This window comes from Anas platyrhynchos, chromosome 4 (genome assembly GCF_047663525.1).
Source record: "Anas platyrhynchos isolate ZD024472 breed Pekin duck chromosome 4, IASCAAS_PekinDuck_T2T, whole genome shotgun sequence".
In the NCBI taxonomy this organism is placed as follows: domain Eukaryota; kingdom Metazoa; phylum Chordata; class Aves; order Anseriformes; family Anatidae; genus Anas; species Anas platyrhynchos.
This window is the reverse complement of record NC_092590.1, coordinates 33,649,625-33,672,771: the sequence shown is the minus strand read 5'-3', so window position 1 is coordinate 33,672,771 and position 23,147 is coordinate 33,649,625. Positions and strand designations below refer to the sequence as shown.

The 23,147-nt window shown below is 35.5% G+C and overlaps 1 protein-coding gene across 2 annotated transcripts in view; it reads right to left on the bottom strand.

Annotated features, from left to right (window-relative positions):
• PDGFC (platelet derived growth factor C) overlaps window positions 1–23,147 on the bottom strand; it is a 119,003-nt gene that overhangs the window by 6,746 nt on the left and 89,110 nt on the right. For both annotated transcript variants that reach the window (XM_038178673.2, XM_038178672.2), the window contains one exon: window positions 1,289–1,496. In XM_038178673.2, coding sequence (XP_038034601.1) covers window positions 1,289–1,496 — 208 coding nt within the window. The remainder of the gene's footprint in view (window positions 1–1,288; window positions 1,497–23,147) is intronic.

The window sequence follows — 23,147 nt, the reverse complement described above, 5'->3', positions numbered from 1 at the left end:
ATGCAGTCTGAGGGTGGTCTCTTCAAGATGAATGTGGCAATAGCGTGATATGTTTATTCAGTTGAAAAACCTATTTCAGCGTCTAATTAGAAGTCTTTAAAAGATTTACTCTGATAGTTTCTTTCAAAGATATGTCTTGCAGGGAGTCATTTTTGTCTATATAGATGTTATCCAACACCTGCATTTTAGTTTATGTAATGTTTCACAAATTACATTTTGTTTTTCTCCCACTTACTGTATGCTCATGGCATACATTTGGCAAATACGGAAACCCTTTAATTAGGAAAGCATTAAATGACTATCTGAAAGACATAGTCCACTGCTGGAAGCTTTTACAGGGACTTCCTCCTCTTTGACTCTTGATTTAGTTGTTGTGTGCATAGCTGTAGCAACAGAGGTAGGGATGAAGGACTGATTTTTAGGCTCTGATCCAAGAATCAGCTGTCAGAAAATTAAATTTGAGTTACGAAAGGTTTCATCCCCTCCCTTTTCTTGCTGATCAGATGATAATCTAGTCTACTTTGCCAAGAGAGGACTCTGTTCAGTTACTCCCGTTTGTCATCATTTTCTTGCTGTGTGGTGGGCAAGGAAGGAGGTATTGTCTGTGTGCTATCCATGCACATGGAATCCATAAAGATGAAATAGTGGGCAGCATCTGGATCACATGTTGTGGAAAATGCAAAAATGTCAGATGTAGATGGAAGTAAATGAGTCGCTGAACAAGAAACAGCTCTACAACTCTCAAAATACATGATCTATTTTACATGTGATTAATGAAGTTGAAATCTGCATGGTCAAACTGGACAAGGACAGTGATTTCATGAGGTATCACCAAAGATAAATATTTAGTTCACGTGATGTAGGGACTGGAACAATTCTAACAAAATAAACCAGTTGTTCATACAATACAGTAAATGTATCAATCAAAGCAAAAATGTTATCCTCCATAAAAAAAGAAATCCACAAAGCTAGATTACATCACTCAGCCAGGATGCCCTGCCACTCTGTGGAAAAGAAAGAGCTCTCAGTGCCCTACAGACAGATACCCTTTCTGCTTATATTTTTTTTCACTCTGTTACTTTATACTGCTAAGTTCCTTTAAGCTCTACGTTTAGCCATTGTCCTTTCTCAGATACCATGATCATAAGAATAGATAACAATAATGATCTCTAATGTATTCCTTTCTTGGAATCAAATGTTTGAGGTTGTAGAATACTCTTAATTACTGTTTCTTCATCAAAAAGCAAACCTGTAGAAAACTGCAAGGCCAAACAGAAAAGTAATTTACCTCTTGATTTTCTTCCATGAATATATGCCTTTCCAAGAAGTTGCCACGTTGGCCTGTACAAGTCTTCCAAATCCAGCTGCCACCGATCTGGCTCAAGGTACCGGATAAGTTCTTCCACAGTACTAAATCCAGCAACGGCATTGTTTAATACATCTAATGGTAAAGCTGACGGGGGTAGCAATGATGGGCTAGGTGCTTCTGTGTGGTGCTGCAATCAAAGCCAAGAGAAGAGTACCAGTCAGAGGTTTAATGGATCTGCTTTGATAAAGTATTGTACTTTATGAAGTTACATAGCTGGGAAAGTTTATAAGTGGCTAGTTTGTTTCCAATGCACAGTTTACCTAATAAGACAAATGACAAGAGTCAAAAAGTGCCTAATTATTCTTCAGCGATAAGTGTAAACAACCTTCCACAAGACAGCTTTCCCACTTCTTACATTCCTAGCCTTAAAGATAGCATGCTGCTATACCTGTTCTTTGAAGAAGTTCACTAAGTGATGGACAAAATTTTAGAAACAGAACAAAGAGTGACTGTGAAAACATGGCCCCATTAAGCACCAGTTACGTTTCATACAATGCTACGAATTATGTTTCTGGTTAAACAATACTTAACAGTACTAACATCTGACATTGCTATAAGTATTTCTCTCCCAAGAAAAAAAATATTCTGAAAAATATCAAAGGTACTTATATGCTGAAACTCAGTACTATAAAAATCTCTGTACTTTCCCGCAGCACAAACTTACTGACAAACTTGCACTTGCTGGTTCAGGGGCACTCAGCAGCAGGCAATTTGAGCAAAGTGAGATTTCTGATTTTGTTCACTCTACTATCCATTTAAAAACTATTTACTGATTTGCATTTTTCCAAAGAATAGAAAAAGGCAGAAAGGGAAACCTAGGCAGAAAGCTCTACAAACGTTACATCCCAAGGCAATTTATCTAAGGACTGCATAAGGAGGAGTAAAGATTTGAACCTACTGCTTATTTAGGAGACAGGAAGGACAAGGAATCTTCAAGTTAAATGCATAATGTTATGTGTGCATTGCTGCCCTCAGCTGTGGTGCATGCAAGAGGGGAAAATTTATTCACTATAAGGACAGTCAAGCTTTGGAGGAGGCTGCCCAGAGAGGCTGTGCAGTACCCACTGCCAGAGGTTTTCACTGCCTGACTTAGGGTTGAAACCCTAAGCCACGGTCTGACCTCAGAGCTGACCCTACTATGAGCAGGAGGTTAAACTAGGGACCTCCTGAGGTCCCTTCCTGAATTTTCCCAGAACATCACATTAAGAAAGATGAACTGGATGTTCCTCCAATATGTGAACTAACATTGTGATCAACATATCTCTATATATAATTATAATATTTAATATATAAATTAATTTAAATCTTAAATTTTAAGATTTAAGATAATTAAATTTAAGATTTAAATTAATTTATTTTAATAATTTAAATTATATCTATTTAATATAAGTAAAAATATAAATATGCGTATATAATTCCTCAGCAGACTTAGTGTCTAAATGGCACTCTTGGTACTCCAATGTGAAGTGTAAACATACTTCGTAAGAGCAGTTGTGTTTCTTTACCTTTTCAAAATGATCACAGAAATAGACTGATATTCTGACTGGATATTATAGACTGATATTATAGACTGGATATTATAGACTGATATTATGACTGGAATTTCCAGCTAGGCAAGAAAAAGTATTTAATAAAATAACCCTCGCAGCACTGCATACTAGGTAGCAGTTTTCTAAAATACATATGCCTACCATAGCTGTGTTTCATACCAATAAATATTTTTTCCCTTCTGTGCTCTCAGTTTTGTTATGCATACATTTTTGCTTTTGGCTGAATCTGAGGTTGAAGGGGCAGCAAATGGAAGTAAACCACCACACCCTTCCTATTTTTTGCTTCAAGGGCTTGTCTCTGTCTTCAGGAACTACAGGGACTAAAATGATCTGTTCTGTTTTTTAGCTGTGAGTCTTGTAAAGATAACACAAAACATAAATCTAATGTACTGGTATTAGTAACTTTAGTGTATATTCATCTTGCTTTTCTAATCATATTTTCAATAGTGTGAGTGAAATGGTTGCTTCCCATTCTGGATGAATGTGGAGTTCAAAACGCTGAAGTATTTCTTTCCCTCTTCTATCCAATGCCCGTATTAAAAAAAAATAACATGTTGATACCTCTATTAGGTTATGATAATAAAGCAACAGATTCTGGTCTATAATTTAAATATTTGCTCGTGGCAAAACATACTACTCAGCAAGTTTCAAAATAGTGCTGTGACACTGTAATTCAGCTGGTCAAAAAAAATTACATTTTTTCTTCCTGTTTTTCTCCACAATGTTGTATTTGTTAGCAGGCACATTTCCTGGTTTGAAAGTGCAGGGTTTTGCTAAGGGGAAAAATAAAGTAAGGCACAAATGGTAGAACTAGTAACTGAAGAAAAAAATTCTTCTATTTTGTTTCCAGATGAAGAATTTACTTCAGTGTCTCACCTATTCTGACAACTTTTGTTTGCAAATCAAACAGATGAATTCCGGATGAAAATCTGTTGATCTAGAATCTATTTTCACATTTCACAACCTCAAACATGCACACTTAGCAATATATACATAGAAACTAATCCATCGGTCTATGTTATTCTGGATTCAGTAGGCATTTGCCAGAGTTAAAATATTATGAGGAAATGGTGAATCATCATGCTTAACAGTAGCACAATTAAAGTTGTCATCACTTTCTCATCATACTCATAGCAAACCAAACATGAAGAAAAATTAACTGAAACAGCAAAATTGCACAGCTTTTTTGAATAAAGATCAAGATTAATGATGTATTTCCCAATAATCCTAGCCAATTTAAATCAAATAGTTAAAATGCATCATAGAAAATCAATATCGTAAAACTACATGCTGTAATTTACGACATAGATGAAATTTATGAAATTTCAATTGATAAACTTAAATATAAACGTTAATTAAAATGTACTCTATGTACTCTACATTCCTTTTACTTGCTAATAAGTATTACATTTGTTAGTTAAATCTTTTGGATATAAAAGGACAGCAAAAATGGTACTCCTTCCTTTGACTAAAGTAATCTGTTGGAATTTTATCCAATTTACAGTTTCACTCAGTTTTATCAAAGTTTTTTTCTGTCCCATGCATCCTATCAATATTTTAGGCTTCAGACCACCTTTTTATTTTTATGCCTGAGGATGCATAATTCTCCCGAAGACAGATTTTGAAAAACACCTCAACAAGGTTCTTATTTCAATGTGATTCCTCTTGTAAACAAAACACTCTACAGCTTTTGTTTCTGTGCCCAGGAAACAATTTCAATTTACTTTAATATGAATAAAGATGCTTAAAACCAAGATAGCGCCAAGAGTTGTGTCTTTACTGTTAATAAAAATGATTGAGGATGAAAACCAGAGCAGAAAACTTAGGATTTCTGCTACCCTGTAGAACAGCCAAGGACGACAATTAGTGTTGGATCAAAAAGAATTTTCAGTAGGTCCGTTTATATTGTATTTCTGTGTGTGTACTTGACTCTATCAAAACAAACACCTTATAGAAATTCCCTAAGGTGTTTACAAGTGTAAAAGAAAGGCAAATAGACCAAATTTAGGCAACAGTTTAAGATACTGGCTTGGAAAAGAAGTAGGAAATAATATGAAGTCTTCACAAAAGTATCCAGCCCTGACAGTTACATTTAACAATAGGTCTCTGGAAGAAACCTAGGGAGTAAAATTCACATTATTGAACTCAGAACACAAGTTATGCCCTGTTGAAGGAATCAAAGCTACCTCCTTTCCCAAAGAAAAAAGTGTATGACACATACATGGAACATACAAGGCAACACCACACCCATCAGTGAAGCCATAAATCTGCATAAAACCCTGCAACATGTGAATTTGAAATTACCCAGCTGAAGCTAAGACCTACAGGATGAAGTAGCGTGCAGCCTAACTTAAATACCTGTGATCCATTTCTTGTTCTGACATGTATTTCCTTAGCATATAATTTAGGCCACAGCTTCATGGCGGAAAGCATCTGGCAGCAGCAGCTCCTTGTTATGTCAGCATGACTGTGTATGTGGCTGCATCATAAACAAGAACTAATCTTTCTAAAGAAGAACATTTCTCCTTTCCATTTTTCTTTAACCACAAGCTTATTCACAGCGCAGACCTCCAACAGCTAAACCATCACAACCAAAAGCACAGTGGCCACTAACACAAACATTATTAGGTTCGCTCTGGCCCCAGGAATTTCATACCATGGAAGCTGCCTCACAGCCTCATCAAATCTTTAAAGTAAGCATAATGGCAATTCCTTGGTATCACAAGCTCCATGAGAGAAGGGATACAATAAACATTTATTAGATACTCAGCATTTTATCTGAAGAATCCATAAGTATTTTAGACAGATGAAGATCAAGACTCTGGATATTAAACAGTATGTTACAGCCTTTCATCTTGTGCTGCTATCCATGTGCTATTCCCTTGCACAGAGCCTGCTTCAAGGATCAACCATTCAGAACAAAACAGCACTCGCCTACCACTACACCAGAGAAGCTCTTAAAAACCACCTGCAATCTAAGCAAAGCCTTCCTTTTGGTCCTGCCTCATAGGTACTGACTGTCAAGGTCCTGGTACTGCCCCTCTCCAGTCAGAGAAGAAAGAAGTAATTTTGTTAGGTTGCTGTTGCCAAGAGTGATGAATTTCATGTTTAACAATTCAACCACTGAGTTAAGACTGGTACAACAAAAACAAGTGAGTCAAATACTTGGCAGAACAGGATATTTATGAGTAGTGAATAATGTGTCTACAGAAAATTCCCTCTCTGCAGAAGAAATCCCTTTTTTCACTTCTTTTCTTGAAGGAAACGTTGTCAAGAAGTTCCTGAGTGAAAACCCATTCACCAGCTGGCACAGCTTGGAGAAACTATTAAATATCAGTATGGTTTCATCAGGCTAGAAGGCACTCTGTAACAACAAAAAAGAATTCAGAGGAATCTCCCCAAATCAACGACGATCAGTACTTTGAAGGAAATAACATATTTCTTCTAATGAAATATCCTTACAGCTTTTATTATTATTATATAAGAACAGATTCAGAAGTATGCTATTAAAACTAGAAGTACATGCACGTTCCTGTAACACAACGAAGAAAGGCTATTTTATTCATTTATAATCACAGGTAGCCCTCCTATTACCATCATTATAAGCTAGAGGGAGAGCAGATATCCAGCTCAGAAAGAGTTTGCCCTGAGGACACAGAAGCTTCTTGGCATAACAGTAACTCTTTCTTTCTCTTCTCCCATAAATAGATGCAGTAGTGACTCCGAAAACTGTCTACAAATCATTGCCTATCTGAAAAGAATAAACTTACTTGTGATCATGTAAATAGTACAAGAAAGCTAATCCTTTTGTGAAAGTGTGTCGAGCAAGGATGCTCCGTATCTGGGCTGGTGGGCAACCACCAAAGCAGGTTCCAGGATCTGTCTCTTGCATCCAGCAGAGAAAAAGAAGGAGGAAAGGCAGGTGACCCATTTAGGCTGCCAAAGCCATGCAGTAAGGCAAACGTGTTAATCTGCATGTGACAGAGATATAAGCCAGGGAGGCTGGGGCAGTTCCTGCCCATTGCAGCACTTGCCGCTTTTGCTGAAGTTGCTATTAAATACAGAATCACAGAATCACCTACGTTGGAAGAGACCTCCAAGATCACCTAGTCCAACCTCTGACCTAACACTAACCAGTCCTCCACTAAATCACATCACTGAGCTCTACATCTAGCCGTTTTTTATAGACCTCCAGGGATGTTGACTCAACCACTTCCCTGGGCAGCCCATTCCAATGTCTAACAGCCCTTTCAGTAAAATTCTTCCTAATATCCAACCTAAACCTCCCCTGGTGCAACTTCAGCCCGTTTCCCATCATCCTGTCACCAGCCATGTGGGAGAATAGACCAACCCCCACCTTGCTACAGCCTCCTTTAAGGTACCTATACATATTGACACAGGACAACAGAGCCTCCCACAAGCTCCCTAATTTTTCTTGTCTAAGCCTCTCTTCATATGCATCCAGGCCTTTCCTTTTATCTCAGCGAGACCCTTACTTTCTGAGTATCCAGGGAAGGCTTTCCAAACTCTACATCAGTAGTTTTTTTAAATGGCCTTTAAGTTGTACACCATTTCTACTCGTTTCCATAATCTCCAACAGGAGAAAGGTCACAAGGGAAAGTGAATGGATTGCTTCCTGTCTGTCTTGTCCTGTCACAAGCGTGAACGAAAGAATAAAGACAAATAAAAGTAGTGTTGGGAGCAGCCTAACATTTCCTCAGGTTAGCTGACAGTGTTGAGATAAAATATATTTGGAAAAGTCCCACATATTCCCCCGAATAGAGTTTCTGTGCCGTTCACAGAATTGTAATGGTGATGGAAACAACTGGGACGTGCTCTCAAGGAAATTGGCTGCATGAAAATTGCACAGGATGTCACTAATCATCAGCTTTCTTCCTGCAAATCACAGCTTTTTGCCTGAAGCCAGTGCACCTTCACACCCTTTGAAATACATGGCATAGGAGAGAGAATCACTCATCTGAAGCCAAAACTGACACCTACCTAGAGCAAGTTCGTGAACTCTCAGAGGATGACATCGATAACAATAATTTCTGGAAGCCATTTTCAAGAAAATTTTACTGATTTACTTTATTCTCTTCCTACGTTAATTATCTGTAATAACATATGTATATACGTGTGTATATATGTACAAAAATACATTTTGCTTTTTCCTGTGTTCACATGTATCAGAAATAATCCACACTAACTTATTTAGAAAATTAGAAGGCGACAAAAAGAAGAAAATTAAAGCTCACAGTATTGTATTCATGATAAGGCCTTCCACACAGTGCACTTCGTTGTGGTAACTGTAGTGTCTCCTACTCCTATGAAGTGCCTACACAAAGTATCCTTCTTGGATCTGGCTGCATGGAGTTACTGAATTTTTCAGTGTATCTGGATAAGTCTCAATGAAGCAGCACACAGTATTTCATCAGGAATTCATAACCAGTACAAAATTACCAAATTTCTCTGTCTCGTCCTCTGATGGTATTACTACAAAATAACTCCGTGACTCTTGCATTCTTTTGGGCAAGCACTTCACTGATTTATTCTTTCTTTCAGTTAAGGAGAGGAGACAGGCCATTCTACTTGAAACTGCATCACCCGTATCTCTGGCAAATGCAGAGGTCTCAAACCATGACATGTACAATGTCTGCTTGCCCTAGAATCCATAAAGCTTGCAGACTCAGACTGCTAGTAGTTACAAGAGGAGTCAATTTTGATACCTTTCTACCTTTGCCGTGGGTTTTTACCATATTCGCTTACTTGTGGCCATAGTACTGAATGATAAAAGATTCTAGACAGAAGACCCAAAGAAATGCAAGATCTCTTATGACTCAGATGTATTTTGACTCAGTAGCCAAACACTCAGATATATGTTGAACGTGTGTCCTGACATACTGAGCTGAACAAAGAGCATTTAAAAGCAAACACAGTGCTGCAATGAATCAGGCCTAGAAGGACAGAACAAGTCATGGCACAAACTATCTCCATGACATAGAAAGTTTCAAAGTCAAATCACTGTCAGTTTTCATCTGCAGTCCTTCCGTCAAATAATTTGTCTTTTTTGTTGTTGTTGTTGCTGTTTTCAGATTACTGCTGATATGCAAACTAACTTAAGGTATGTAATCTCTGGGGTTTCATTCCTATAAAGTATATTTGTGAAAGTTTAATATCTAAACCATAACTACTCCCAAAACCTTAATCCTTCGTAAGCACTAGCTTCTTGTTTATAAATCCCTCTCTTCTAAATAAGACTTTAAAGGAAATTTACAGTGAGCTCTCTTCACTCTGTGCGAGAAGAGCCATAAGAAAAAGAATCTCTACGTTTCTCTTGTGCTCAAATAGTGATTAAGATAGTAGTGTACTTTGTGACTGTTCATAGCGACACTTTGGACTAAAATATTATTTCTTGGGCATACAAAGATATTTGAATGGAAGACTAGAAAGCTGAATAAGTTTGTTTTTTTTTTTTTTAACACTTGAATAAATAAACCCTTTGTAAACCCTTGATAGCCTTATAAACCCTTATAATAACCCTTGGTATATTTTTATTCATTACATGTTATTCTCTGGAATGTCCTATTTTGATGAATGCCATCTTAAACCTGCAATTCCTTCCTACAAGGGAAGTCTTATAAATTATGTTATATATCAAATACTGAGAGAGAAAAAAAAAAATGCTTTTCTGAGTATTAGGATCTCATTATAAATAAATTATTTTTTTACAGTTCAGACCAAAACTCAAATCTAATGCACAGAAATCCTTGGCCCCAATATTTAGCTGAATGTTTGTGGAAAGGTAGAACTAAAAGAATACCGATTCAAATTAACTTATTTCACTGAAGCTTTGAAAGCATGCAAGTCCTGTATGCATACGTGCTGTAGGCTGAAATGGGGAAAAGTTTACTCTTCAAGTCAAGGGAAGATTTGCAACAGAACAATCCAAATTATGCTTTAGATATGAAATTATCATCTAAATGGAGGAATATTATTGTTGGACAAGCAGTAATGTAAAAGTCTCAGTGCACAAACAAGTCAATGAAAAAAATCCTATAACCACAAGACTTCAGTAAGCATTTAGACATAGCAGATGGAACGTTAGCTCTTACTGCAAATTGGGTTACTGTGATTATTAATCACCTCATTTATATACACACCCAAAATTCATACAGGAAACGCACTTGCATCTGTTACATTTATGATTTATAGAAGGATTTTGTTGTTCTGTACACAAAGCTCTAGTTCTTGCTTGACAGACAGTTGTTTACAAGAACTAAACAGTCAACACAAGTGCAGTTGTTCTGAATAGAGGATGTGGTCAGCCATAATTAAAGGACATCATGTTTGCAGATGTATTTTTTTTTTTAATTACTCATTTAAGTCAAAATATGTGGATACTTATAAAAAGATTAACCAAATGGAACAACAGCAAGTGTTTGGAGTCAGGGAATGAACTTTTTTCTCTAAGTTCCCCTTAGGTATTAGAAATGGGTAGTTGTTTTTAAGAAAATGTTTACTTTTCCCAGTAAGTTCATAGGAGGTTCATCAAATGTTAAACACTAGGAATGACTGTTTATTACAACTGGAAAGTGTATTTGGCAAGGGCAATGAAAATGACTTCCACAGTATATGCAATTTTAAGGTGATCCTTCAGTATACATACTAAATTGCATTCCACAACAGGTTTCTGTTCATTTCATATCACAATAAAAGGAACACACCCAACATTCCTGTACAGCAGATACTGCAAATCAGAGCTTGTCCTGCCTTGAAGGTAAAAAGTCCTTGAACAAAAAAATTACTTTGCAAGGAACGAACCTCAGCTCTGTCCTCATGTATCATTCCTTAGTGTCATCAAACATGCTATAGATTTAGCATATTAAGATTTGTGAAGAAAAGTAATTTCTATAAATTTGCTTTATATGTAATATATACGTCATAACCTAATGACCCTCTGCCCAAAGGTAGAGGCTATGACTGCATTGACCATGTAGAGATTATCACACTGTTTGAATAAGCCAGACTTCAGATCTGAGCTAGCTTTTGCAGTCCTATACAACTAGCCATAAGTGTTCTAACATACTTGTAATGTCCAGCTGTATCACTCTTAACTCCATATTTTCTACTATATCTCTCATCTAATGTGACTTCAATATATATATATTTTATAAATTATGCAGATAAAATGTGTGATTACACAATAACTAAAAGGCACAATAGTTTGGAAAGGTATGCTTAAATAGAGAAATTTCTCTTCCTAAGAAAAACGTATTCCAATACAACTTGCATTTAGAAGTAAAAAAAAAAATTGTAAACAGAAGTTCAAAATCCTAAGCACTCTAGTAGAAGTCCTGGAGTAGAATAAACAGAGGTACAGGAGACCAGAAATTGTAACAAGAAATAGAAGACAATGTGAACCTGTAATGAAGAAGGCAGATCTCATTCAGATGTATTCAGAACAGCATCATAATGCTACACTACTGAGCTGCCAGAGGTGTCTTAGCTGAAATACAATGTTCAGTTTTACCTACAGCATTTTTAAGATACAGGCAGACAGAAAACACTCAAAGAAAGAAAAAAAAAAAAAAAAAAAAAAAAAGGAAGAAGAAAAAGAAAACATGAAATACGATAAGATTGAGTGATACAAGTTTCTTTAATCTAGACTGACAGGAGATGTGATAACAAATATGTAATAGAGCATCAGATGATCAGCTGTTCCCTAGTCCATCAATGACAAGAAATAAGATTTATGTTGGGAAAAAAAATATCATAATATGTAAAGCAGCGCAACAGATGATTGAGCAGATCTGTGAAATCTTTACCCCTGAACTTCAGGAACAGTATAAATATATAGCAATAATAAACTGTCTATCTAATCCCTTCTAAGAGTGGGAGAATGGCTCAGAAAAGATCCTACCCAAATTCCCTTCTAGCCTTGCCTTTCTGTATTCTGTATTACACAGAATCTATCTGGTAACCATGTAGTTTCAACAAAACATGTAAGATTATGCTGAGGAAAATCCTGAATTATAGAAACAAACTAATGCTAAATCATTTTTTTATTTACTCCGTTGACTAGATATAACCCCAATTTTTCTGTATACTCAATCAAACCGTACTGCACTTTTTTCCGGTCAGTGATTATTTCTCCTTTTGTACATTTTAACCTATTTTAAACCTTAAAAATTGTTATATTAATGCTGTAATAAAAAGCAGTAACTGCATGCCTATATACTTAAATATAGAATATCTGGTGGGAGAAAAAATATATTTTTTGTTTGCATGTCAGCTCACACGCCTTTATTCATATGAGAATATGGAAATTAATAAAACTACTTCCAATTTTAAACTTTAATTTGGCTACTTTTTCTTGAAGAAAATGAGAGAGTCACAGGTTATAAACAGGACTTCAGAGGAACAGGTTTTTAATAAAAGTTGGTTGGTTGGGAGCAGCAGAAGTTCCTTTGGCAGTATCATTTACAATTTCTTTGAAACCTCAAAATAGTATGTAATATAACCCACTTAAGAAGATGGTTTTAGCATCAGCCATAAAGTAAAAGTAGACACGTTTCTTCCATGCTCTATTTTTTCAATCTGTATGGCTGCTACTTAAAACGGAGCCTTGAAAGATGGTTTGAAAGCAGACTGCTTCATTCTATTTCAAGTACTCTCCCATGAAGTTTTGTGCTGCTTGCAGCATGAACAAATCCATTAAATTAGAATAGGTTGAATTTTAAGGCGCCACTGCAAGTAACTGCCTCAACCTGCTTCTTGGTATTATTAAATATATATATATATATATATATATAAATAGCCTAATTACTTTTATTATAATACATAAATACACAATGTTTTCTTTTGCACATGCAATTCCTTCTCAGCCCTTTCTGTTAGACATGTAAACAAAGACAGAAGGGAAATCTGCCAAGTAGTAAACCCATGGTATTAACAAATCCAATGTATTGTAGAGCAAAGTCTGATTCTCCTGAAGACTGCTAATAAATCAATCAATTTTCATTTAAGCCTGACAGATGTTTGGTTATAACACTGCCACTGTCTTCAGGTGTGGCCAAATTATCCCCAACTTTTCTGGTCAACAAGACCAAGTCTTGATTATTTTTAACAAGGTCTTGCTAACGTAATATGAGTAAAACTGGCACTCTGTAACAAAAATGTTTGAAAAATCATGTTATCTTGTCAACCAGACCATTAATTTTCCTCATCAAATTTTAAGAGACTATTCAGGTTATTGATTATGGCCCCAATCCTACAAGCAGAATTGCTAGTACTATCATGCTGACTTCATGGAATCTTGTCTGTCAGATGGTTGCATCTCCTTTCAGGTTAGTTCTCCATTCTTGCACACTCCAAGACACTGGCGTGTCTTGTAACACACCAGTTATCTGCACAAGAAAGGATGTGCCACACACTGACATAACACTGCACTAATCCTAAGCCTTTAACAGAGCACTGTCCTATGATATAAACACAGCGAGTTGTTTTTTTCCAAAGCAGTAATTTTAGTAAAAGTTCCAAAGCTTTCTGCAAGGTCATTGTTCATTTAATTTCTCATGGACCCTTTTAAAAATTGTTGTTAACGTCTGTTTGAAAATTAATATTTATACACTTAAACATACTTTTCTGCTTTCATTTTTTGCTAGAGTTTGTTTACACTTACATTATTTTCTTCCTCAGTCTCCTATTTTCCTGTTCAATGAATCAGGAATACTGGGTGTTTCTGATGATTTCATGGAGAATATATGGAACTAATTACAGAACACAGACATCAAAAACTGTGGTTTTCTAAGCTTTAATTAACTGCGGTTTCATGGGCTGCTATTCATCACAACCTAGGAAGTGGTTCAATGTGGGGTTTATTATCAGTTTAAATAGTCAAAGTGTGAAGCATTGATTCCACCTGAATTTTCTAGCCCATAAAAAACATGGTTTTCTGTGAACTGCAGACATTGTTTACATTCTGTTGAATCCAACGTTACATAAAATCATTTATTGCATTAGCGTACCAGACTGAAAGATCTGGTGAGATCTTTCAAACCACAAGATATCTGTTGATCTGACAGAAAGTGTGCCTCAGAGCCATATGATCACAAAGGCCGAGACCATACTTTTTCTCTACAGATATCACTTGAATGCTTGACAAAACAGTTTCAAATACATGACAAATAAGAATATAAATTGAAGTGATAGTAAAAAGGCATGTTTTAGAAGTACTGCAGGTGGGATTTCTTCCACATGACCTGCAAATTGAAGCCCCATGAAATAATCTTTTGTTTAGATAACAGAAACCAATTCAGAAGGTTCTCAATACCAAAAATGACATGTAATTGAGAGGTACTGCAAAAATTATACTTAAGAAGCCATGTCAAACAAGTCACCTAAATTGACTACAACGACTACTGTGCTTTGCTGAAGAGTCAATCTACTACTTTGAGAAAATCTTTTCTCTGTAAACAGTCATATAGGTAAGACCTGTTTGCTGAAGTGTTGTTATCATCATGTTCTTAGCTTTCTCCATTATATACTCATAGAACCACAGAATAGTTTGAGTTGGAAGGAACCTTAAATTCCATCCAGTTCCAACCCCCTGCCATGGGCAAGGACACCTCCAACCAGACCAGGCTGTCCAAAGCCCCATCCAGCCTGGCCTTGAACCTTGATCCTTGTGGATGCCCCAGGGACGGGGCATCCACAGCTTCTCTGGGCAACCTGTGCCAGTGCCTCACCACCATCTGAGTGAATAATCTCTTCCCAATATCTAATCTAAATATTACCTAAATACACAACTTAATTTAAAACAGTTTTGTATCTTTATCTGTGCAGTCCCGCTGGACAAACATGATGATTTGCATGAATGAAAATTAGTAACAGGATATGTCAGTATAATCCACTTGGGGAATGGGAGAAGAAGAATTGTCATTTCAAGTACATCATTATAAAATTAATATAAGTTGACTGAATTCATATGGTAAAAAATTCCCTCTCTAAAATTATACTCGAGTTTAAAAGTCAGAAGAGAACATTTTGACATTTACAGTTACATTGTCTGCTCAAACAACAGGGATGTGGACTACCTTAAAAAGAACTGCGTTATAAAAAAAATCAGAGAAAAAGACGTTTTAGTAAGCAACAAAATTACATATTGACATATCTTTTTTTTTTTTTCCTATAGAAATTACTATATCAGTATTTTCACAGCAAACTAAACCAGTATGAAATTTGAGATAAACACTGATTGTAAGCTCAGTATTATAGTATCAATGCTATCCTTAACACAATTTCCATCAAAGTTAAATTTGTCTTGTTAATCTTTACTTCACTCACTCAGAAGTTTAGAGGAATAGGTAGCAACACCTAGTTACACCTCCATGGACAGAACATTATTCTCAATTTAATAAACAGAGACATAATTATTTGCCAATTAATTAATTGATATATATATTTAAAATAATCTATTTATATTTGGGTAGCATGGTCATTGCTTTCATGATGTGGTCACTATTTTTCAGAGTCCAATACCTAATATTTCCTGTTGAGGGCAATGGGATCTGTTTGTTTGAAAATCTGTCTGCCAGCAGTCATGCTACCTGCACAACAGAAAAGACCTAATCAAAACATCCACACATTTCAAAAGCTTATAAATTGAAAAGGGTAACATTATCTATTATTGCAATTTGAACTGTGTGCTTATCACTAGATGAATAGAAGTAAAGAATGTTAAATTTACATGCAATAATAAAACCAAATTTGACACACTGTCAGAATAATGCTTTTTTTTTTTTTTTTTTTTTTTTCTTCTCCCTGACAAAAACTAGGGGAATATCATTTGTACTGAATGATCCAACAAAGACAGTCTGGACAGTTTTCCCTCCTTAGGTAACTTGACCATAATTTTCACCTTCTCCTTGAAACATCAATATCTAGCAGCCAAAAAAGCTGCCATCCTTTTCTGAAGCAGAAAATATCAGTGGAAGGAGCAATGAAGCAGTGGCCTATTACACGTGGTGTTCTGTGTCCGGTAACAGCCTGCAAGATTCAGAAGAGATTTTGCTTTACCTCTGTACAGTGGACTTTGCACAAGGCTCAGCTTCACCTTCTGATCCCCCCTACCATATCATAGATGTGCAGGTGTGACCCTTAAGCTCTAGTACTTTTAGATTCATTTTGTCAGAAAAGTAGTAAATTAATTCCAAATTGTTTATCATTTTTTATCCATCTAAATATTTATTTCTAAATGCAACTCAACTTTTTATTCTTAAAGACAATTGGGAATATAATTGAAAAAACATTCGACAATTTTTCTTTTTTTCATTGTACTGCTGATTTCACCATATGTCTTTTAGTTCCTGGTGGAAAGCTGGGCTGTATTCTGAAGTCTTTTATAGCAGCAAAGTGTTGGTTTCAAAGTTATGAGCCTTAACTCTACATTTATGCTGCATCAAGAGACATACTTCTATTTTAGAGCACCTAATTGCTAGTTTTCTTTTTTTCCACATGAAAGGTGCCTATGACTTTCTTAAGCAGAAAGGCAATTAAAAAAAAGTAAGTACAGTATTTAAAGTTACATATATGGACAGACTGCGAACAAGAGGAGAAGGATTATAGAATTTACTTTGACTAAAATACATGAATTCCAAACCAAAAAGACATTACACAGATGACTCAATAAATGTATTTTATTATTAACCTTTGATAACCCAGAACACCTCACACTGAAAAACCTGAAGACAACCATGTTCAGAAGAGTTCAGTAGATCAGAGTGATTTTTAAAAGATAAGCAAGGGTAACCCTATTAATAGCTTACATATCAAAATCCTATACGTATGGCCTTACAACTGACACATTTTAACGTTGTGGCATTTGGCCCTTTCTTCCCGAAGAAATACAGATGTTTGAATGACCTTGATAACTCAGGTCAACTCAGTCATCTTATTCTCCTTGGCTACCTAGTCAGTTCAGTCTTGTCACCCAGCAGGGAAGTTTGGGGTCAGTTGCATAGAATTCTTTTGACATAAAAATAGTTTAAATAAACCTACTGAAAACAAAACATTTGAGAATTCAGTTCTTCAATTGTACTCACTACACCAACTATTCACCAAAGCATGAAAATATGGACTTCTAACAAAATTAACATAGCATAGCATCTGTCTTGCTAAAGACTATCAGGTTGTTCAAGAGCTATTTGCCGTGCTACTAGAAGAGCACTTTGAACAACAGATCTCCCCTGAGAAACTTTCAGGCTAAGTGCTACCAAAAGACATCAGGGCTATGTACTAGAAAATAAAGCATTGGGTTGATTTAAACGTGCACATCACTACACTGAAATTCCCCTGATCACTTAACAAACAGCTGTATTGAGACTTGAGAACTGTTGCACGTGGTGTCAGGGCAGAGTTAAGGAGTTTCCCCTAGGTATCCTTTTGCAGCTGAGAGGGAAGGGCTATTAGCAAATATCAGCTTCACACTGTCTATAGGGTTACATGCAAAATTTCTTCCAAAGGGTGCGCCATCTGCTTTCATACATCCATTTTTCAAGTGCCTTTAAGCCAGGTCTTTCATGCACTAAATTGCTCCCTTCAATTTGAAGCCTAGCAGTTTAGTTCTCCTCGTAAATGATTCTTAGCATTTTTCTTCCTACAATTTATTGCCCAGTTTAAACCTAGAGTGAAATGAATACTGAAGCAGCCTGAGCCCCTGGAAATGTCTTTTGCCAAACAGAAATTGCCCTCTGTTCTCACGTGCAACGTTTTTGCTTGTTTCCATTTTTTAAGCAATAAAAGTTCTTCATCAGTGTGTACTAGCTATCAACAGTCAACATGGAAACAACCCTCCTGAATTCTTTCTCCACCACCCTAGTCAGAGATAATTGAAAGAACAGATTCAACAGCTTTGTGATTATCTAGATTTTCCCATGAAAACAAAACCCAAAACTTTTCAACAAATATCCTGGCTTCTTCAGCCAAGCCTTTCATCATCATCATTAAAAAAAGTTTTGAGCACTTATGAGAAGCTAACAAATGACAGCTCATAATCCCCATCTGTAACACCAGAGGCCAGGTACTGCAAAGACAAGACAGGTGCAAATTTTGGTATTCCCATAGTGCTTATTACCTATTCCTTTTTAGAAAGGAAACGATTTCTCTTAACGCCACCACCAATACCCCACATTAATCTTTCCTCAAGCAAACTCCCACCCTGAAGCTACTACACAGTGTTATTACCCTGTCAAGAATTTTTCTCCTGAATTTAAAGAGGTGCTTCTGCCAGTTTGTGGCATTAGACTGTGCAGTCATCTACAAAAGCACCTCCATTATTCCATTGTTTTGCTTGTAATTCTGCAATTACTAAGGGTCCTTTCAGATCTGTATCATATGTAAAAAGATGGACAGATAAACTACACTAAGTAACTTCTCTTTGTTCTGTCCCAAAATTTCTCCTTACATTTCTGTTTTCATCTTTCCCTACCAAAATTATGGTAAGAAAAAGTAGCACAGTACACACAAATAAAGAGTTACCAAGCCCCTATTTTATTAGGATAGGACTGTGGCATGACTAAGCTAAAGATAGTAAAATGGATAGGGACATGTCATAGAACATAACTAAAATAGAAAAACTGAAAATTATGGTGCTGTCTGAAACCCAGTGCCAAGTGTACATTTGCTTACCTCTTTTCTACTATCAAGCATGTCAGAAACAACATCTCAGTATTTGAAACCATAAACAAATCTAGGACTGTGCTAGTTACACATTGAGAATAGGACAGAATCACTTTGGTTTGGGATTTGTAGAGAAGCCATCAGCATGCTTTCTCCAAAAGCTGTGAATAACATGTTGATCCTGGAAACTGGAAAAAGGGATAGTCAACTAGACAATTATATAATGATTGAAACAGAAATATACATATATGTGTGTGTGTGTGTATATACATTATATATATATACACATTATATATATATATATATACACACATTATATGTATATAATATATATATACATTATATATATATAATATATATATATATATATATATATACATATACATATATATATATATACACACATACAGATAAAAGTACCCCAGGAGGGGAAAAAAAAAAAAAGAAATGCTCAAATACTAATGAAAAATGTGAGAGTTGTTTTTTTGTTTGTTTGTTTGTTTATATCAGTTTGTTTAATGGAGCCATTTTTCTCATTAAGAACTCAGTCTGAAATGGCAAAATGAGATGAATGACAACCATTTATTTACTTTTAAATTTTCAGTTTTGATGTTTAACTGTTTTTTATCCTAAGTACACAATCTCATACCCAGAATATACTCAAGACTACAATGGTTGAAAATTATTTTCATTATTGATGTGCTCTTTGTTTACTAGTATGTGTAAACTTCATTGTCTATTAAATCAAGTTGAATGATACAAGTAACACAAAAGGTAACTGCTATGGTAATCCACAAGGCTGGTATCTCCCCCAAGCCCATCTCCTCCATGTTAATGTATTCTATTCTTTACATCATTAATGTAGACTAGAGTTTCCATATTAGTATCTTTCCTAGATTAATATACAAATTATTATTATTTCTGCTTTCTCATTAGTTGGCAAAATACAGTTCTTTCAGATCATTCCCAAACAGAAATAATATTATGTAAGATCCCACAAACACTCCCAGAGTGATGCTCCCAGAGTCATCACATTCCAGGAGAATTTTGAATTGTCTCTTTGGAAAAGACACAAACGCTTCTCTTTCTACCTTTAACTTGTCTCTCAGACTTTTTGATATAAAACAAGGAAAAAAAAAAAGAGCACACAAAAGCAGAACATATATGTAAGATTACTTGTAGAATACTACAATAAACTAAATGATAAGCCATGTAAAATATGTATTTTAAAATTAATTAATTATGGATGCATGATCTTGATTGAAATACTAAGAGAAACCCCAAAAAAGTTTCCAAAAGTTTGCAATTAATGAAAATAATCACTTACAATAATAAATATTTATTACTAAATGCAAACCTAATAAAAGCTCTTAGCAGCTTATAGACATGAAAGATGAAAGGTAGCATCATGAATTTGAAATACTTTTCCAATCTATTTCCAACATTTTTCCACTTCTTAGGGCATTTAAGGAGGTTAAAAAGTATTTGCACTGAGCTGTCCTGGTAACTGCTTTAATTTTTTTTATGGTGTCCATGTGACAAAATGAGATATAGTCACAAGGAAACATGACATTATGATTTTATTAGAAAATACCCTTCAAAGGTTCTGTCTACCTCAAAGTTTTCTTTTCCTTTCATTGTAGCCGCATGGATAACAGGCATCTTCATTTGTGTACTCTTTGTAGTTTTTTGATTTACATGAACTGAACCTGAAGCATGTCTCTATCTATGTATTTGTGGGTAATCTTTAATATCCCACATTAAAAAAAAAAAAAAGTAAACGGAATTCTTTAGTCCTCAGCACAAACCTAATGAAATCCTCAAGGAAAGAATTAGTATAAAAAAAACCCTCTGACTGGCAATGCATCATTCTTTGCCACACACAAAAATTCAATAATCAAATTTGCAAACTTGAGCATCTTTAGAAGTTTATTGATTCATCTGGACTTAGGTTTCACTGTACATAATCAGTGAAAACTCTGAACGCAGATTTTTTTTAAGAGTCCTTCCCAACGTATGAAGGATTTTCAGTCCTCTTTAGCATCATGTGGCATTCCAATGTGCTAAATAACACTTATACTCTCCCACTGCTGCATTCAACCTTGGCTAAAACTACCCTGACATTATGTTATTTCTCTTCCAGATACTTTAGATTTCTTCTTGAGAAAGTGCAGCTAAAGCCCCTTCTTCACCTTTGTTTAGGAGAGCAACAATGTCCTTTGTGATGTTCCTGGACAGATTTTCAGTTTTTGCAGCCAAAGTTAGGCCTCTCTTGGGCTTTGGTCCTGACATGTGAGATACACATCTGATATCTCTGGAATCTGTGGGCTTTTCAAAGAAAGCGAATGCTAGGTAAGAGTTTTCTTTTTTCTCTTCTTAATATGCACTTCTTCTACTAGTATTTTAATTTTATTTGCATTTTTTCATTAAACAAGCTCAACTTTAAAAGATTCTACAAAGAAAACTAACATGGTCAACATCAAAAAAAATCAAAGCTTGGATAATTTGGATGAAATAGAGGAACAATTATTAGATGGCTGTAAACAGATTATTAAACATAAATATCAATATATTAACAATTAATATATTGCTATATTAATTTATATATATATATAAACATAATATTAATCTTAAGTATTACAGTTAATAGCAAGAGCACTACTAACATCATCTCTCTATCAAAGAAAAAAACCACACCTCTCTTGGATTGAAATCTAGGTAGCCATACAGGTACTGCACCAAAATCACAGAACACCTGCCAAATCACTTTTAAACCAGGTCAGCCATTTAAGACCCTTCTCGGATTTTGCTCTTCATCTTCACTTGCATAGAAGAGGGTTAAGTCTGTTCTTAGCAAAGATCTTTGGCAAGATCTTTCATGACAAATGACATGCTACCATATGCCAAAAAAAGAAGGGGGAATATAGTCACCCCCAGCTTCAACTTTAACTGGAGCTGCTTTGTTCTGAGTGCCCTGAATAATTAATAACTACTTTGGCAATCAGTCATGCATTCCTTAATGGCACCTCAGGCATCAAGTATCCCATTCACCCGCTCCCCCAAGTAACAATGGACTTTATTACATCAAGTTTTCTATGCCAAACTTGTAACTGACATAATTTAAACTAAACAAGTCACTAGGAAGACTGAAGCTCCAACACATTGTAGGAATTTATAAGGTTTCCCTCAATTGCATGTGGCTACTATATGGGTTAGAGTTGTAACTGGGGACAAGTGAGAAGAGGAAAAGAAATGAAATACGGATTGCTTTTTGCAGTAAATTTCTAGGAGGTTTTGGTGCCAAATACATGACTTTTAATAAATGCATAGCTGAACAGTCAAAATGCAGAACAACCACTAAGAAGCCCCTAGTGAATAATGCAGCTCACCAGTAAGCGCTGACTAAGTGACAGGGCATAGCATGAAAAGAGTGCCTAAGAATAACAGTCATGCCGAAAGTAGCAGGAGAATTTTAAATTAACACAAGCTAAATTTTCATGGCAGAAAAAAGTTTTTCAACACTTCCTTCCACTTTACAGTATTCCAGACTAAATGAACTTGCAGCTATAGAACAAAGAGAGCTAACCAAAATTGCAGAACGTTCTTCTAGATGCGCCCAGACCACACAATTTAAGTTGGAAGAAATTCAAGTAATTAAACTGAAGTTATCTAGACCCTCAAGAAATCTTCATGATTTTCTCAGCAAGCATTCTGCTTGTATACAGTATATGCACTGCTTTTAAGCAGTGCCTTATAATGCTGTGTTAAACCATTCTGTAAAATGATGTTGCATCTAACAACATAAGAACTGCTGGGAGTCCTTTTCAGAGGCTAAATCCTACAAGTAAGGTAACCAGATCAATAGCTGGTCTCCCCCTACTTATTCATCATGTGAAAAGTTCGTTTGAAATATAATATACAAAGTAAAAATATATATATACGATAAATTACAGGAGATTTAAACAAAGCCATTCCTCTTGCTCTTTAAAAGACCTGAAAATGTGTCCGGTGCCCCTCTCTGTGTGTGGCCTCCAAATACAGAAACAAGCTTGCACTGTTTTATTTCAGTTTTGCTTCATTTCTCCCCAAACAATCTCTCATTGCTAGTCTACCAGGCATCTACCCCTCCCCCTTTCTTTCAAAAAATGAAAAAATTATTAACTGTTTAGGACCAATTCATATAAGTGAATCACGAGGCAAATCAGTTGTTTTTGCAAGAATTATTTAAAATTTACACTTATTCCTATGGTTGACAACTGTAAATTTTAATTTATCTTGAAATGTAGGATGACGTATCCTTACAATTTTAAGGAAAACACAACTTTCAGTTTTCAATTGCTTTAGGTACAAGCAGCAGCAGATCTAATCTTGAATCTTATCAACACAGACTGCGTTTACAATCCAGACAGTTAATTATGCAACCTGAAATATGAAATTGTATTTTGTATAGCTTATTAAAACAGAACTTTTCATGAAAAATCTCTTTATTAAAGAGACTTGGAAATTAATTCTCACAAACCTGTTGTTATACCGTGCATTTTGAATCTGGC